At 33.6% G+C, this 19,387-nt stretch overlaps 2 protein-coding genes across 2 annotated transcripts; both read right to left on the reverse strand.

Annotated features, from left to right (window-relative positions):
* Window positions 1-1,444: 1,444 nt before the first annotated feature.
* LOC9310247 (calcineurin B-like protein 4) lies at window positions 1,445-6,285 on the reverse strand. The gene is made up of 9 exons (XM_002874134.2): window positions 6,015-6,285; window positions 2,951-3,180; window positions 2,748-2,830; window positions 2,594-2,653; window positions 2,394-2,502; window positions 2,231-2,283; window positions 2,017-2,097; window positions 1,797-1,909; window positions 1,445-1,651 (listed from the first exon to the last, which is right to left on the reverse strand). The coding sequence occupies exons 2-9, from the start codon at window positions 3,039-3,041 to the stop codon at window positions 1,588-1,590; spliced, it is 654 nt and encodes a 217-aa protein (XP_002874180.1). The 5' UTR covers window positions 3,042-3,180; window positions 6,015-6,285; the 3' UTR covers window positions 1,445-1,587.
* A 2,977-nt stretch (window positions 6,286-9,262) lies between these two features.
* On the reverse strand, window positions 9,263-17,990 carry LOC9310249. The gene is made up of 19 exons (XM_021020218.1): window positions 17,828-17,990; window positions 17,581-17,636; window positions 17,258-17,488; window positions 16,892-16,978; window positions 16,746-16,796; window positions 16,225-16,619; window positions 16,036-16,142; window positions 15,757-15,932; window positions 15,489-15,597; window positions 15,090-15,184; window positions 14,911-15,009; window positions 14,699-14,765; window positions 14,485-14,570; window positions 14,126-14,365; window positions 13,795-14,022; window positions 13,572-13,686; window positions 13,026-13,242; window positions 9,854-9,948; window positions 9,263-9,659 (listed from the first exon to the last, which is right to left on the reverse strand). Exons 9-18 carry the CDS (start codon window positions 15,592-15,594, stop codon window positions 9,900-9,902), a joined length of 1,302 nt encoding a protein of 433 aa, XP_020875877.1. The 5' UTR covers window positions 15,595-15,597; window positions 15,757-15,932; window positions 16,036-16,142; window positions 16,225-16,619; window positions 16,746-16,796; window positions 16,892-16,978; window positions 17,258-17,488; window positions 17,581-17,636; window positions 17,828-17,990; the 3' UTR covers window positions 9,263-9,659; window positions 9,854-9,899.
* Window positions 17,991-19,387: the final 1,397 nt, after the last annotated feature.

The raw sequence follows: 19,387 nt of genomic DNA on the forward strand, positions 1-19,387 counted from the left end.
TCCATAAGATATATATACATATATATTAAATTTGTATAGAGTTGAAATAATATTAATATTACAAACTTTTAATATAATTTAAATATTATAAATATTTTTAAAAATTTGCAATATATATTTTTTTGTTATTGAATAAGAGGATATTATGTGTAAGAAATGTAGAAAATAAGAGTTTAATATTTTTATTACGGAGTCGCAAGAAAAATCTTTTATTTCTATACATGTTATTCGTTTATTAATAATAAAAGAAAACAAATCCTTTAAATTAGATATTAACTAAAATAAACGCACCATAATTACTTATTAAGTAACAACCAATAAATGTCACCAAAAAATAGGTAACAACCAATAAATTCTAAACGCAGTAATTAAAGAATGAGATATTAAAAAAAAATATCAAATAAGATATAAGAATCTTAAAATAATTGAATATCTAAATAATTTAATTGTTAGTGTCGATTTTAATGCCTTCATTAATGTGGACTTTTTTTTTTACAGAGAAATATTTTCTAAAGATTATCACATTAATGACTCAGAAAATTAAGGAAGATATGAATTTATGATTCTCGAAATCGTGTTGGTAATATCTTTAATTAATATTTTTCAAATTTAAATAATTAATGCCATAATTAATGCCAATGGCATTCATCCGTAAATACATTCCAACTCCAGGATTTATTTGCTAAAAGTCATCCAAAAATGTATATATAGATGTATATATATCTTATGGGAACCATTTAAAAGAAATTTTTAAATTGACTTGAATTATATAGCTTTTAAATAAAAGTATTATTAAAAAGAAAAATAACTAAATAATGTTTAATTTCACGGGACGGGTAATATGATGGGACGGGTTTGGGTTGATATTTATAAAAGATCGTATACCACGGGTGAAATCCTAAAATTAACAATCAAAATAATCTATCAAACAAATTACATTTTGATTTTTTTAAGAAAATATAGCCCTGCGGTGTACCGCGGGTTAAAATCTAGTATGATTAATACGACCAAATTTTGATGAACCCGAAAATTGTGCATAACCTAATTTCTTTTGATTTCGACTTTAAATTTCATGTTTTGTAATTTAGTTTCCTAAGAATTCACATTTTCCTCCAGCTTATGTCTCTGAGAATTTTTGTTGTCCGCAAGATTAATTTTCTTTTTTGGACGTTTGGTTTATGTACGGTTCAATTTCAAATTTCAATAAAAATTTCTAGATAACAAAAAAAGGTTAAAAAAAAATGTTGGAACCAATAATATTAATCTCCGCAATAGGTGGATCCTATTTTAGTATGAACAACATTGAAGCAATAATAGACTATATTTTAAAATATTTAATTCTGTATGTGAGATGGAGAATCACTTGTTCCACATTAAAACATCTTTTATTTCTAATTTTCCCAACATTAAAACTATGTAAATAACTAAATATGTACACAAGACAAGTACAAGATCCTTATCAAGATCGGTTTATTTCCGAATCCTAACTTACATCTCTATCGTCCTCTTTAAGATTTTTTGTACAAAAATATTCATTTATATAATATATTTATCTTTCTTGCATGGCTTCTATTAGAAAGATACGTTTTATAATTCCAATTCTTCGTCTTCACAAGATGAAACAAAACTTGGAAACGTCCCCTTTATGTCCCTACATTTACCAAGAATCTTACGATTAATCAATTTGATTCAATGCAACAATCAAACCGGTCGGTTTGGTTCAAAGTTGGTCACGGCCTGGAACATATGATGAGGTTAGACTCTCTATATAACTTAATAGCCAATATAGAACTCACTTTAGATAGGGCAAAGTCATGTTCTTGATGAGCGATGGATTCAAGGATACAAAATCTTTCCATTCATCTATATCAATTTTTCCGTCGTTTTTGCGGTCTGCTTCCACAAAAGCCTGCATTTATATACCACCATTTCCTTAATAAATTATTTATCATTAAGATTATAATCTTCAGGATTATCTTATCTAGAAAATATATGCATCGGTGTGGAAGTGATTACCTTATCAACCATTACTTCGATCATATCTTCGGAAAGAACTAGTTCTGATTCGTGAAGAAGCGCGATTACCATCTCTTTCAACTAATCAAAACATAATTCCGCAGTTTTGGTCATTATGGTATATACGTGTTAGATCAACACACATAAAGTTATTGGAGTAAAACTGTTTAATCTGAAGGGTACCAAAAAGAAAAGTAACCGTAAATGGACTCACTTCTTCTCGCTCGATGAATCCAGTTTGCCGTAAATCGTACAATTTGAAAGCAACTGCAAATTGATCATGATAAAATTCATTGTCAGTTAACTTAATAGGAAAAGAATATTAAGTACTTCACATAGAATGAATGTGAAACAATTTTTGGGGTTAGAAGAATGACATTTGATTTTTTCGTGGACCGGTGCGTTTGGATGGAAGACGCCTAAGGACCGGACAAATTCCCCAAACTCGATCACTCCATTTCGCTTCACATCAAATACATCAAATATCTGCGTATTATAAAACAGTACTTTGTTTAAAATCATATACATATGTTTGCTATAATGTAACTTGTACTAGCTAGGTAGATAATATATGTACCCGATCAGCGAAGAGATTCCTCCTGTTCCTATTTCTGAATAAAGCCAGCTGGAATTCTTCCTGCAACATCACACTTTTAAACTCTAATTAAGCCATTTAATTAGATGGCCTATTCGCTGTCTACATATGGTCATTTTAGAATGAAAGAAGAAACCTTATGAATCAGACCGTCGTCAATAATTGAGCTGCTTAGTTTCTTGAACAGTTCATACAAAGCCTCCACTTCAGCTACCGTAACTATTGTCCCTCCCATTAAAAGTAAAATAAAATTAGTTTTAATTATCTAAACTCTAGAACTTGTTATTGTAACGTTTTGAGATCATCTTACTACAATAAGATATAAAACTAAAAACTAACATGGCGTAATGGAGGCAAGAAGCTCGGGATCCTCATATCCCGGCGGTCGCATTGCATTCTTGTTCTTCTTCTTCGACACAGAGCAGCCCATACAAACACACCTTCTCTCAACTGTTACTCGTCTTTGCTTTTCTCACTCTACAACCAAACATCAATAATCTTGGTTTACAGATATGTCATTCTTCCTTATTAATAACAACCCTTCGATCCTACTTTCGTATTCGTTGGATCTACCAAAAAAAGGTCCAAGAACAAACCAATTAAGATCGAGTGCAATTAATAATAGGCGGCAACTTGTTTAATTTGTCACGTTATTGACTTTTCTAGTTTTTTTTTTTTTTTTTTTTCTTTTTGTCAAACTCAAAAAAAGTATACATGTTTTGGTAAACTCACAAAAGATTGCCAAAATGTTTCTAATGAAATTTACACATACATACATAAACTGTTAATAACATGATGACCATGTACCTCTGCAATTATATATCGATCGTCTACGTATATGTAATATTTGAATTTTGTTAAAGGCAATCTAGCGTCGAAGTCATCAAAATCAGCAAGAGTTTGACAAACATCGACGGCTATACGAACGATTATTAAAATAGTTGTAGCTTTCACGACAGCTAGTCAGCTACATTAAGCTCTCCCTAAACATCACTTCATTAAGCGAAATAGCCAAAATTATAACAAAAACAGCCTTTGCCCTATTTAATCTATAATTTAGTAATGATGATTCACAATAAAGAAAATGAAACCAAATATATAATTCATAGAAGATTTAGGTAACTCGCCGTAATAGCCACGCCAATGACGTATATGATTTATCTAGGTGTACAGATGAGAGAGAGCTTTAATTTACTTCTGAGATAACTTATCAAAGTCTCCTACGATATATGCATACATATAGATAATACATAAATACAAATACCGGATAAAATCTAATCGACGTTGGTCCACGTATATACAAATGCATGAATCAGTCAATGGAATATAGTAAATAGATACAAAGTAATCAAATAAACATGAACCTATGTCCAACACAATCACAATAACACATTTAACTAAGCGACCAAAATAGCGTTTCAAGGTCTCTAGAAGTAGTATACGAAATTAATAAAACCATGTCTTTAAATTAATTTAGGAACATATAATATATAGGTTAAATTAACTGCATGATTGAAGTTTTTGGTTCATACATTTTTAAGGGAAGAGAGGCTAGAATGGATTTTGGACAAATAGGATAAAGAAGAGTTCCAATATGAATGGGACCACATTACTGCATTAATACAATTAAGCGATGCTTTATTAAAAATCACGAGATTGAGACAAACTTTTTGTTGCTTTATTCAATTAATGTAGGCAAAATTATATGTGTTTCACTAATAAATAAAACAAAAAGGGTTTAATTACACTTACACTACTATCTATAGACTATAGTATATTTAAATCTCTATTTATTCAAAAACATGCCGAGTAAAATCCTTAACCATACGGGCATTTGGTTCATATCTCTACGCAGAGCCTGTCTTCGACCAGGCAAGCAAATCTTGAACTTGGGACCTCTAATCTAATAATTGAAAACTACAAGACCCTAGCTAGTTGGTAATTAATAATGATCAACTTATGCTGGTCTTGGTGTATTTGACTTTTATACGAAACTTCTATTTAATGTATTAATTTATGGACCATTTTTACGTGTATACGGAGCCTCCAACTTCTCATGACCTGTTTTTTATATCTATACATAATCATACTCGATATACGTTATCGTGTAAACCAACTTAGACATACCTAATTTAGATGCAGTATTTTCATCTCGTTGTTTACTTCTCGCAATCTCTTTGACCTAATTTAGATGCAGTATTTCTATCTCGTTGTTTACTTCTCGCAATCTCTTTGTGTAATTATTGGGAGAATCTGAAATCGACCGAAATCGACGGTCGAGATGATTGCCAAGAATTTGAAAATCATAAAAATCAAGAAGGATGTAAAAAATTATCATATATTACTTTAGGAATATATATATATATATATATATATATATATATATATATATATATATATATAATTTATAGTTATCTTTACCTATAATCATAAAAAATTAAGTTTAATATATATATATATATATATATATATATCGATATATTTTAAAACACTAATTATATAAGAGTTTATTATAATTTTTCTTAAACACAATTGTGTTTTTACTCTCATCAATGAGTAATAACAAAAAGTTGCTTAAATCAAACCGGCCATGCAGCAACGAAAAGATAACGTTTGTGTGTTAATTATTTTCTCTAATAAGTATTTAAATAGTGAATGAAAAACAACTAGCAGGTATTGACTTTTATAAGTTTATTAGGTACTCGTCTTTGATTTTTTTAATAAGAAATCAAATTTATCATCTCCTTTGACCCAAAAACACCCAAAGTGTCTAATTCTCAAAATCCAAAACACAAAGTGTTATGTTTGGCAACACAAAACACTCAACAACAACAACAACAACAACAGTTCTAATGGCTACGACGAACTAATTGAACACCCACCAAAATCGAACCGAGATGGACCAAACCGGATATGATCCAATTTGTAATTTCTAATCTGAAGTAATTTGATTTCGGTAGAATCGGACTGAAACCAAAGCCAAATTCCATTGAAATATTAATGGAAACTATACACTCAATTAGAATTCAGTCTATGTTACTACAGAACTTGATATAGCCGGTTTAAAGAATGGTTTAGGTTTGGTTTGTGTGTTTTTTATATTTAACCGAATTATACTAAATCTTATCACTAGATTCCTTGAAACCTGGACACATTTTGACTCTTTCTTGAAGATAAACTTCAAGCTCTTAAACCTCCATTTTGAAAAAAAAAAAAAAAAAAAAAACAGCGAATTCCTTTCTTTTTATATATCTTGAGTGTGGATTAATAAAAGTACGAAATAAGCCAAAAACTGGATGTGACAAAAAAAAAACATTGGAAAGAGCTATGAACGATTTTCTCAGCAATGGTGAATCGAGCAAAATGAATAATAAGAGAGAACAAAAGAAAAAAAAGAACTAACCGATCGAGAAGTACTGTGTAATCAATCTCTCTATGTTCTTGTCGACTCTTCACTTCTCTCGATCTTGAATAATGGTGTTGGTTGGAAAATGAAAAGGGCAAAATGAGATTTAATTAAATAGAAGAACAAACTGTGACGAGCTTCCCAACATCGGTTTGGTTTGTGTCCATCCATGCGCAGATGGATCGCGATGTAATGTCGGTTTTCAAAATCTTTTTTATATAAAGCTATTGTAATGACAAAATATAAATTATAGTTTCCTCAACCATTCCGCTTATGACAAAATATAAAGTAGTAGAAGTCAAAAAAAAAAAAAGACAAAATATAAAGTAGTAGTGTTTTCAAGTCCCACGAGTCCCACGTCACTTTTTTAATTTCATTTTTGTTGACACTTGTGGTTGTTGACAAATAATTTTGGAAAAAAAAATTACAAATAAGAGACTCATTTTTTAACATCAAAATAACCTAAAATGTTAGTATTAACTTTTGAATATACACCCGCATTTTTAATATTTTTAAAGTAGATTAAGGGGGTGATTGGAAGAGGCTGTTAGTTTTGGTTGTAAAGACTTTGACTTTAAGAACTTTGGCTGTGGAAACTTTAACTGCAGAGATTTTGGCTTTAGAAACTTTGGCCGTTAAAATCTAATTGGTAGAACAAAGCTGTAGAAGCTGTAATTGTTATTTTTTAAGGATTATGTATATCATAATAAATATAAATAATGTTATAACTGAATTCATGTGAAAATATAATTTTAGTAATGATAAGAATTTAGAAAAATACAAAAATTTATAAACAATGTATAGAAAAATATTCTCAATAAATAAACAAAATTTGTATTATTCATTCATGTTTAATAACCAAACATTGCATTAAAAAACTGGATAAACTAATAATAAAATTATTAATTATAAAATATTTATTTAAAAGAAATGACAAAGGTTTAGAAATAAATTAAGAAATAAATATTCTAAATAAACACATTTATTTATATTTATTATTTCATGACGAAATTTAATATCCAAACACAGTAGTAAGAAGTGGGATGAACTTATAAAAACTTGGGTGAAGGTGTGGAGCTTGGGGATCCTTATAATACACTCCCTATGTTTCATTATATGAGATGTTTTAGTGATTTAATTTTGTTTCATATTATAAGATGTTTTACAAGTTTCTATGTAGATTTAAATGCATTTGACAATTTGTGACCATTAATATTCTGCAGTCTTTTTTTTTATTGGTTAAAACTTTTATAATTAAATATAAATGATATTTAAAAAAAAAATGATCTAAATATATGTGCATATACCTTAAACATCTTATAGTTTGAAACAGAGAGAGTATATTGTATTGCATCTTCAAATAATCTAAACGTTTTTTTAGAAGTTTCCACTCCAAATTAGCTTCGATCGTTAATTTTCTGAATAATTTTTTCTTTCTGAATAGCACTTAATCTTAATCTTCTATCTGTGCTACTCTGATTTTGTTTCTCCATAACCAAAGATTGTAGAAATAGTTAAAATACTTATCTTGAATGATTCTTGAGCAATTGTTATGGCTAATAATAGTGTTTTGAATGTTTCTTTTTTGTTGAGTAGTTGTATAATTTTGAGTAATCAAAAATCAATAAAACTATTAATGATGAAACAATTTATGAAATAATTGAATGGCCTATATGAAAGTATATGTTTTATTAAAAATACTATTCTATAAACTCTTTTATACCAATATTAATGGTGATTATGAAAATAAAATGATTATTATTGAAATGGATCTTAAAAGAAAGATTGAAAAATGATAATAATTAATTTATCAAAAAATATTTGTAAACATGTAGAAAGATTTTAATTATTATGAGGTGAAGAAAAAAGAAAGTTTTTAATTATTATTTATTTAAAAGTTTTATTATTTGTTTGAAAGCTTCATATTTGAGACTTTAGAAAATTCAACGTAAAAAGGGAGATTGTTAAAAATACCCCTTTTGGTGTGCCCCTTTTCAAAAATGCCCCTTTTAGATGTCCATTTTCAAAAATGCCCCTTTTTAAATCTGAAATTTTTATAAAGTTTTATTAGGTTTATAAGGTATTTATGGATTGTAACTACTACTTGAAGACTCGATCCAAGTATTTATAAGGTTTTATAAGGTGTTTTTAAAGGTTTTACAAGTTATTTTAAAGGATTTTAAAGGTTTTTCAAAGGTTTACAAGATATTTTAAAGGTTTTTAAAGGTATTTAAAATGCATTTATAAGGTATTTATACAGTATTTATAAGATTTTAGATACATAGAAATGTAGTTTGTGTATGTTTTAATAATATTATATACATATTTGGGTAAATCTTATATTTTTAAGAGCATATTTTATAAGGTTTTTAAAAAGGGATATTTTTGAAAAGTGGCATTGAAAAAGTGGCATTTTTGCAAAAGCATGGGCAGTTAAACTTTAAAAACTTTTAAAAAACTTAAAGTCCTAAAATTATGATTGGTAAATATATGGCTGTTAAGACTTTTAAAAAAATCTAGAGCCCTTAAAGTCTCTTCCAATCACCCCCAAATATAAGAAAAATTCGTAGTTTATATATTTTTAAATTAATTTATCAAAATATTTTGACGGATGATTGATAATTACATTTATACGGGTACTCATTTTTGTAATAATTACTATGTTTTCGATAAGAATGAACTCGTTTGTTTATGAAATTTGAACAATTGCCATGAAAACGTAACTACAAAAAAATTGGATGTCTCACATTCATCATCGTCAAGCATCGCTTTTATAGGGTTTGGAACTTGTCAGCTCGTACCCGTCGAGATTTGGCTCAAATCCACATTCCTATTCTTGCATCAATAGGACATGACAACATCGAAACTACATGTATCAATAGGACATGACAACATTGAAACTACATGTGCGGATGTGCCTAACCTTTCTAATTTTCGTCATGATCAATTTCTCTTTGCTTTCTTGAACATATAGTTTTTATTGTCTGAGTCTGAGTTTAATTAGAAAATATTTATTTCATTTATAGTTGACCATCTTTTCATTTGCACTTTTTCAATCAAACAAAAAATTACGTTAAAAAAAAAAAAAAAAAAAACGTTGTGAAATGATAAATCTTTCTTTATATACGTCTCTTCACTTTTTTTCCCATTAACCTTTTCCTTTTTTGTATGTTGGATTGGTGCTATTTTAAAAGTTTGGTTTTCCTACCATGGATATTATATAATTTGTTTATTAAAAATGATCATAGCACAAGATCAAAAACAAACTCTTGAAATAGAAAATTGATGAACAAAATTCCCTTAACCGAAATAAGAAAAGAAAATTTCAGAACAAAGTGACTAAACCCAAAAAACACCAAAACTAAACCGATAACCAACTGTTTGAACCCACTGTTTGAACCGTTTTAGGTCCAGTTTAACTCTAATCTAAAGACAGAGACTGGACTAGCTCTAGAGAGTTTGTTGCATTGTGATATTTTTCATTTGTTTTCTTCATTTTTGTTCTCTAACTTACGCAATGAACACTTCTCTTCCTCTATCTTCTTCGCTGCCATTCTCACTCTGTCTCTTGCTGCTTCCAATTTTCTCAGCTTCTCTTCTTCATCCTCCTTTACTGTAACCGGAAAATGAATTTCCGGTTTGCTGATCCAACCAAATATTATATCATCAGCAGTTACACACAGATGAAAGGAATAAAAAGTCGAACGGTAACTTGGACAAGATCAAGAAGAAATGAAGATAGATTTGGAAAAATTAAGCTCCATGTCAAGTTTTGAGCTTTATGGTTTAAATCCAAGAACTAAAATGGATATAAGGATCAAGAAAAAGTCAAGTACCTGCACCCGGAATATATAAATCCGTTTTCTTTTGCGATAAAACCATCTAAAGAGACTGCGTGAGCTGCTTCAACTTGCTTTTGGGTCTCATATACCTGTAAATTTTCAAAGAGGTTATAGAACAACGTCTCTCTAAGTCCGTATCCGGAGTATGTTTGAATAGTGAGCTCCTCTGGAGCCAAATCAATCATGTTCACGGCATAGCCTTTGAAACCCGGTATATGATCTCCATTGAGCAGCTTCGGGTCATCCATGGCTAATTTCTTCTGAGGATCGTTCTCCAAAAGTCCATCCTTCCAAGGTCTGGTGTTTGGAAAAGACCACCAGAAAACTTTTTATAATTTTTTCAGAAATGATTCTAAGGTTTAGCTATCCAACACTTGAAAGAAACCTGATTGCATCAAGACATAGAACATGAAACCAATGATTGCAACTTGTTCCAAGTGATTTTGCTGGTACATCGGTGGAAAACCTACAAGATCTGTTATCTTATAGATGCTCGCAGGCGGATGGAGAAATGCTCACCCGTGTTGTTACGGGAGAGGAAGTGAAAAAGGTACTGTTTTCAATGCCAAAGGATAAGTCCCCCGGCCCGGATGGTTATACCACTGAATTTTACAAGGCATCATGGGAGGTTATAGGGAAGGAATTTGTTCTAGCGATCCAATCCTTTTTTGCAAAAGGTTTTTTGCCTAAGGGTATTAACTCAACTATTCTTGCTCTTATCCCGAAGAAAAAAGGGGCAAAGGAGATGAAGGACTATAGACCAATCTCGTGTTGTAACGTGATATACAAGGTGATCTCAAAAATCATAGCAAATCGTCTCAAGCAGGTTCTCCCTAAATTCATAGCTGCAAATCAGTCGGCGTTTGTAAAAGACCGTCTTTTGATAGAAAATGTATTGCTGGCCATGGAGTTGGTCAAGGATTACCATAAAGACACCATCACAAGCCGTTGCGCGATAAAGATAGATATCTCTAAAGCTTTTGATTCCGTTCAGTGGTCTTTCTTGAATAAAGCTCTCTCCGCTCTAAACTTCCCTCCTATGTTTATTCAGTGGATCATGCTATGCGTCACCACAGCATCCTTCTCGGTACTAGCGGGTTACTTTAGAAGTTCTCGCGGACTACGACAGGGCTGTTCCCTCTCACCTTACCTGTTTGTTATAAGTATGGACATTCTCTCAAAAATGTTAGACAAGGCAGCTGCAGCCCAACAGTTTGGCTACCATCCAAGATGTAAGACTCTAGGTCTCACTCACCTAAGTTTTGCGGATGACCTCATGGTTCTCTCCGATGGAAATGTACGCTCTGTAGAAGGTATTATCTCGGTATTTGATGAATTTGCAAAAATCTCTGGTTTGAAAATTAGTATGGAGAAATCAACCCTCTATTTGGCTGGCACGTCGCGCTCAACAGTTCAACAGATTGCGGCAGTCTATCCTTTCGATATAGGACATCTTCCAGTTCGTTATCTGGGCCTCCCTCTAGTCACTAAGCGGCTTGCCACTGCAGACTGTGCTCCACTATTAGAACAGGTAAAGAAGCGCATCGAGTCTTGGACTGCACGGTATCTCTCTTTTGCGGGTCGTTTGAATTTGATTTCTTCGGTTTTGTGGAGCATTTGCAATTTTTGGTTGGCAGCATATCGTCTTCCTCGTGAATGCATTAATAGTGTTGAGAAATTATGTTCTGCATTCTTATGGTCAGGAGCTGAAATGAGAACTCATAAAGCAAAAATCTCTTGGGAACGAGTTTGTACACCTAAGCGAGAAGGAGGACTAGGGCTGAGATCTCTCAAGGAAGCTAATAATGTATGTTACTTGAAACTGATATGGCGGTTAGTCTCTAACAGTAACTCCTTATGGGTTAAATGGGTTAAAGAGACACTCCTTAAAAGAACATCTTTCTGGTCGCTCAAAAACAATTCAAGCATGGGTTCTTGGATATGGAGAAAAATTCTCAAATATAGAGATGTGGCAAAGAATTTCTGTAAGGTGGATGTGGGTAATGGAGAGCACACATCTTTCTGGTATGATCACTGGTCCGGGCTAGGGCGACTAATTGAGACTGCGGGAGTTAGAGGAGTTATTGATCTGGGGATAAGTAGAACAAGCTCGGTGGCGCAAGCGTGGGCTACTCATCGTCGTCGAAGGCACCGCTCAGTTTTCTTAAATGAAACAGAGGAGGCTCTGTTTGAATATGGAAAAAAACGGAGCAGTAGAGAAGATACAGTCCTATGGCGATCCATGAATGACAGTTTCAAACCATTTTTCTCGACGAAAGACACTTGGAATCACATAAGAACAACTTCGACCACAGTCACTTGGCACAAAGGAGTATGGTTTTCAAATGAAACCCCTAAATACTCCTTTTGTGTATGGCTTGCAGCTCATGATCGGCTTTCTACGGGAGATCGTATGCAACAATGGAATGGGGGTGGATCGGGACTCTGCATTTTATGCAAAACGTGCACCGAATCTAGAGACCATCTATTTTTCTCATGTGCTTACACATCGAAAGTATGGGCAGCTGTTGCGAAAGGATTATTCAAAGCCAAGTACACGACAGTTTGGTCTCAGCTCATAGATCACATTTCCAACGCTCAACAAGATCGGGTGGAGAGGTTCCTAACAAGGTATGTTTTTCAAACAACCGTCTACATGATTTGGAAGGAGAGAAATGGCCGTAGGCACGATGAACAACCGCACACAGAGAATATCCTCACGGGCTGGATTGATAAGCAAATACGAGACCAAATTTCTATGATCCGAAGAAGGGGAGATAGACGATACGACGAGGCGTATCAACTATGGCTCCTAGCCCGAAGCTAATCTTCAAAGGCTGTCGTTTTTTTTTTTTGTTTCTATCAAACACTATTTCAACTCGCTCTCAAACTTAAGTCGCACTTGGTTGTAAAAACGTAATTTTTCTTTTGAATATAATTTAACATTAGATTCAAAAAAAAAAAAAAAAAACCAATGATTGGATTGAAGCCTGAGATACTCAGCATTATTCGATCCAATTTTTGCCGATTTGCATACCAAAGCGAGCATCATGTCTTCTCCCAAAAATTCAGACAACACCCTGTATACCAAATAAATTCGGATACAAAAGTTTTGGCCCAGGTATAGAGACTATGATCAGTAATACTGTCTAAAAATTGATGTCACCTGCTAGGGGAGGTGGAAGCAACTGAACCAAGAAGTTCTACAAGGCCAAACACTCCTTTCTTTGACAGAAACAGAGACTGTGGAGGCGGGGCCTTTCTATACAAACAACAGAAAACCGATGCTGCGGTGTCATGATGCTTCTCTTCAATCTGTTTCATCATTGATTCTTTGGTGGATAGGCATTCTGGGAATGTAGCACCGAGAGTTTCCAGAGAAGCTGAGATAAAGGCAACATGAACAGTTAAAATTGCTGGTTTGTTATCATTCGCCATTTTTTGTCTTAGAAAATTATTGCAATAAGACTATGTTCTAATAACGATTTTGTGAAACTCTTAAATTAAGCTTAAAAGTGTTTTCAGAATTAAAGATGCCGGCATTGATGTAGACACCAAATACAGGGCACAGTCAACAACAAAAATGCGAAAAATTAGCATCAATGCAACTTCAACCCCCATAATAGTTATCAAACTTCTGCAAATGAGTATATAAAAAAAAAAAAAAAAAAACAATATCTGATCTTAACCAAGAATCCAAAATAATAGTTACCTTGCAAGGTACTCAACTCTTCCTTAGCCTGGTTTTGTTCGGCTTCCAAACATTTTAGGCGCTCATCTACTTCCACTATGTCTTCACTGTATCTAATAAGTTTTTCTTTTAAGCTCTGCAGGAAAAGGGAGCATTTTCAAAGAAATGGTTGAGACGTTAACTCAGAATATAAAAACTAGATCATTCTAGAAAATGTTTTTCTTTTAAATGGTGATGGCCATACCTCAGTGAACTGTGCCATATCCAACAGGCTAGTTTGGCTACTGAGAGCCGATGACGATGCCCTAATGGCCAAAACTCTAAACTGTGAACATGGAGTTTGTTCAGTTGGAGCCACCGATGAATTTGTGGTTGAAGCCATCTTTGATTGAGGTGTTAAACTCATCCTTGAATAAGGTGTAGAACACCCAATCTCATCTCTTTCAAATATTTGAGCAGGCGTTAGCTGAATCTGTAAATTAAGAGGGCATGTTATCAACAACCTCAAGGTAAATCATATTGTAAGATAACCCATTTAAGGTCAGATGAAGCTCGGGAAATCGAGAATGGAAAACCCTGAAAGAAAAGACACCCTCGCTCTCAGGTAGGGAAAGAGTAGGAACTTTGCAGGACTCGTGGACAAAGGCATATCTGATTGCACTCTCAACGCTTCTTGAATCAGATTCAATGCTCATGGTATGGAAACATCCTGATTTTTCGTCATGATGGATACTAGTATCCATAGCACCATCTGAATCCGTCACTTCGAAAATGAGGTTTGTAAGATTTGAACCAGCAGCACAGCAGTCAGGCAGCTGATTAAAACAAACAATTTCAGAATGAGTAGGTAGAGAAGATGAAAGACAGAACTCCAGTACAAGAGAAACAAACTAAGACTGCATTGAAACAATCAACCTATGTTACTGATACGTACCTTTGTTAAGAGCATGAGCTCTCGTCTCTCAATCAGAGACTCTTTCTTAAAGATCTCATCAATACCATACATAACAGAGAGTGATACTACATAGAAAAACAATAGAAAATAAGAAGATATTAGTTGTTACATCTTACTTGAAGTGTTTCACCTACCTAAACTGTATGAAATGTGGCCTCTGTCATAACTCTAAAAGAAGGGTAGCAGATGTTACTAGATTTCCCATAGCTGGCCGTGACTTGGAGAATTCCAGACAGATCAACGCAGCCACAACTATTGACCTATGACGTGATCAATAAACTTAAAGAGTAAATAGATCATTGGTTAACACAGTCACCAAAAAGACCAGTTGATAGAAAACTAAGCATATAATATGGTATCCTAGAAGTTCATTGAAATAATCGTAAGCACATAAGCTCCTCTCACCTTTCGGTTAAAGCCCATCGGGTCTTTGATACAATAGCCCTCAATACATATCAGAACATTAGTACCTTCTGCAACATGGTTATTATATCCATCGAACACCTGCATAAAAAACAGTGTACTCAGCTTGATTTGATGGAATTATTCATTACTTAAATGAATAGATCTTTAAATACGTATACCTCCAAGATATAATTTTGAACAGTAGAGCCTGGAAGCAAATATTCCAAAGACTCTGGATACATCTCAACAACATGCTTCAGAGGCCGAGGATTAACTGAAATATGACACGCTTGTGAAGTAAATAATCATTCTACAAAAAAGTACTCTTCTAAATCAGCTTAGTTTGTGTCTCAAAGCATTTCCTACTGTTGTCAATTTTCTCAGTTCCATAAACAAAGTAGAAATTACAAAAGGTCAGTTAGTTGGAGTAACATTAGTACTGATTGATACACTCCAGCTCTTATTTTGTTCTACGTTTTAAGTATATATTAATAACTCTTTTGTGTATCTTACTACAAGCTTTTGTAGCACAGACATATAAAAACTGTTCCTATACAAAATTAAAGCAGTAGGCTTACCTTTACAAGCAACTAAGACGGAAAATGGTTCGTCCTTTGAGCATATCTCTAAGGTTGCCTCATAATCTGGCCTGATATTATCTAACTTATCAGTCTCAACGAGCATATTCTGCATTAGTTTCAGAAAATTGGAAAGTTATAGACTTTGCCAGTAGATTAACAGCCATCAAAGGTCTTCTTCAGCTGCCACCAGGGTCTAATTTGGTATCTACTCTCTCTCGATGACAAAATTATAGTCATAACATTAGTGCTTGAAGATGGTAAATACCTCGACTTTGAGAATTCCATGATCTACCAGGTTGGCCCTCAATCATATCAATCTTTATTTGGAATCCAGGGCTGGCGTTCAGTTCAACTTCCAGTGTTGGAACAGAAGTGAATGCTATCTGATTTTCATATTCATCAAAGCATGCGATAGAGCAAGGAGGAAGTGAGGAACCCACCCTGTAGAGACACACCATTAAATTGATCAAGTCTGCAATCTTAAGTGCAGGAACAAGAGAAAGGTCACATATATGTGCCATTCTGAAGCGTATAAGAGTCTTACTGAACATTATACTGCCGCGCGGACTCAACATTAGAAGCAAGTTTCCAACTTCCCACCTTCGAAGAAGGTTCAACAACCTTCTTTTTGTTAGTAGTAATTGAGTTTCCCTGAAAGGAAAGTGTTCAAACAATTGGTTATATGATTACTCGAAAAACTTAAATGGCAGATAGAGATTATAACATGACTTACAATAGAGAAACAAAAGTTGTAAATGCAAGCTTTGTTGAACATGTTTGGGAGCTTCGACTCAAGGGGAAAGATGTAGAGACCATGGAATCCACTACAGAATGTAGGTGAACAGTGATGTGAATACAAATGTTTGGTATTCTTATCCCTTGATTTTGTATTCGTGTCTTGAAATTCTACTTCCATGAGCATGTTCCCATCCATCTTCACAATATGTTTGCTATCAAATGCTGGAGCAAATGCAGAAAGACACTTAACTGAACTGTTGAAGGGTTGATACCTTTTTTTATTTCACTCTGAAAAAATCGAATCTGAAACCAAAATTCTCGACCCTTGGAGTTTAGGTTGGTAGTGGCAAACTCTCCACCTGTTATCTCAGCTTAATCCTCTCCATTGACCTGGAAAACGTATAGAAAAAGAAAAGAACAAGGAAATTAGAAAAGATTGAAACTAAAAGCACTAAAAATAATTTTTATTAGAATGATAATATTAAACCCCAAACATCTTTGAAAATAATAACAAACCTGAAACTCTACAGGCCTTTCCGTCCTCCCAGTTTTAGAGATTTCATCACACTACAGGTTGACAAAAGAAGAATGAAACCTCCCGACAAAGAAACACCATAATAAAGAGATCACCACATATTGTATTAATATTAGCCAACGAAAACCTGGATGTAAGGAAAATATATATCCTTAAGTCTGCACTGAAGTTGATATATTTCTGGAATCTTACATTCCGATTCAAATATCTCAACCTGGAAATAAAAAAAAAATAGCAGTTTCAGATAAGCAGATGCATATTATAACGAGCTGTTTCATGAAAATAGAGGACCATATATTAAGGGCACGCAGGAGAAAGTGGAAATATGGTTATAGGACTCTAGAGCAGCACCAAAAACTTTAATTTATGCACAATCTTATCGTTAGAGCATAATGATTCAATTAAAAGTTAAAAAATCAAGAAATCCAAGTGACTCAGAATTTAGGAGAACATTTGTCCCCAAGAAAGTAGCAACAAAAAATATGGTTTGTACCTTTGTGAAGCTTCCATGAGGTGATAGCTTGATTTCCTCCTCCAGAGGATCCCTCATTCCACCATCAGCATTTAATGACATAGACTATGACGAGCAATAAAGGAAGATGAATGTATTATTACCTTCCAGTTTTTTCCTAAGATAGAACGATTGTCAGTCAAAGCTTCTCGATTGAGTTGCAAGGTGAACACTTTCTTAGACAGTTTCGTCTTTGAAGACACCAAAGTACGCCTAATCATAGAAGAGAGTTAAACGCACCAAGGAAGGCAGACAATCATTGGTTGACGTCAACATTAATAGGTAAACAGATAATGAATTCTCACCTTCCCAAATGCATACACGCATAAGGACCTCCATATCCAAACATCCCAAAGAATGGCTACGTAGCAAAAGAGTGAATCTTCCTCAGATTAGTAAATTACTCAACTTTGCCACATAGGTGTACTAGTCTAGTCGAGTTCATTACTTTTCAATTCAAAAATGTATGTCTTGCTATGTAGAAACACTCATGATAATTTATAAACTGCAAGCAAAAAAAAGTTCTAAGATTCTTGAGACAGAGTTAACTACCATAAGGTATGGTGGTATGCCTCCAATAGCTTTGGATTTGTGAGACCTATGTAATGATGCCCCTATTTTCCCCCTGCACAGTGTTATAGAAATGAAGACTGCTTAAAGATCAAACTCGCGGTGTCAACATGAGTAAGGAAAATTAGATTGAAGTATGAAGTTATTTATGACGTCACCACCACCACTATTGCGACTATGATGACGTCACCATCACCACTACCATGTTGTCACCACCACAACCACGTCATCACCGCCACTACTACCATCATCTTCACCACCATAACGACCACCATAACGTCACCACCACCACAGCAATCACCATAACGTCACCATCACCACTATCACTATCACTACCACCACCGCCGCAACCACCATGACAGTCACCACCACCACTGCTACCTCCACCACCATCGCCGTTGTCCCAACCACCACTATATCACCACCACCACTACCAAAACTATGTCATCACCACCATACCGTCACCATCACCATCACCGAGTTATTACCATCACCACCACCACTACTTACATTTTATTAAAAATGTTTCGTTCTATACTATTTCATTAGATTCTATACTATTTCATTTTTTTTTTTTTTTTTTGAATAACCGCGGGTCTCCCAAAGACTTCCTAGGCCCAAGGACTAATCCCACGAGGCTGGCAATTCCCTTATGTAAACCTGCCAGTGGCCGTGCCTCGAACCCTGGTGGCGGAAGTCACAGCTGTGACCCATTTACCACTAGGCCACAAGACCCGGTTATTCTATACTATCTCATTTAGATTCTAAAGTTTAACTTGGTAGATTAGGTTTCATATGTACTATTCCTAAAGATATAACAATATAATTTCTGTCATGCGTTTAATTCGGTATTTGGGTTCCCTATATTGTATCTCTTAGGGTATAGTGTTTATTTTCCGATGTACGTTTAACACAAATTTATGAAAAATTAATAAATTTCTTAGTAATAACATATTATGCAATTACATTTTATTTTACTCTATACAATTTCATTTTATGTAATTCTATTTAGACATTAAATTTTTATCATTAACCACCTTTTTCATAAACTTATCTGTTTTAAAAAATTAAATCATGATACATTCAGAAAAGTATATAAATTTTTTATAGAAGAATCATGACTTTGAAATTTTTTATTAAAACAAAAGAAATTGAGTTACAATTAAAAGGGGTAAAGAAAAAATATATTTCTCTCTCCTGCTCCTCATCCTTGAACTCCAAGGATTGAGCTTCTTTCTGCCACCTCAGCTGAATGTTTTTCTCCTTTGGTGCTTCATCTCGACACTAGTTTAGTCTTTTCCCTGTCCCTTATGTTACTTTCTTAATATTTTTGAATATAGTGCAATATTCTTAATTTGAGATTGTATTTTGGTTATAGAGCAAATTCGAAGTGATCTTGGTCTAGTGGCAAATGATAAGTCCACAGAAGACAGACACCATCACACCAGGGATCGAATCCCCGACTCTACAATTTAATTGTAGAAATTAGGCTAATGGGCCGGCCAGTTGTGGCCCAAATGTTGACAAAAAAAAAAAAAAAAA

The sequence above is a fragment of the Arabidopsis lyrata genome (genome assembly GCF_000004255.2).
Source record: "Arabidopsis lyrata subsp. lyrata unplaced genomic scaffold ARALYscaffold_6, whole genome shotgun sequence".
Classification (NCBI taxonomy): Eukaryota; Viridiplantae; Streptophyta; class Magnoliopsida; order Brassicales; family Brassicaceae; genus Arabidopsis; species Arabidopsis lyrata.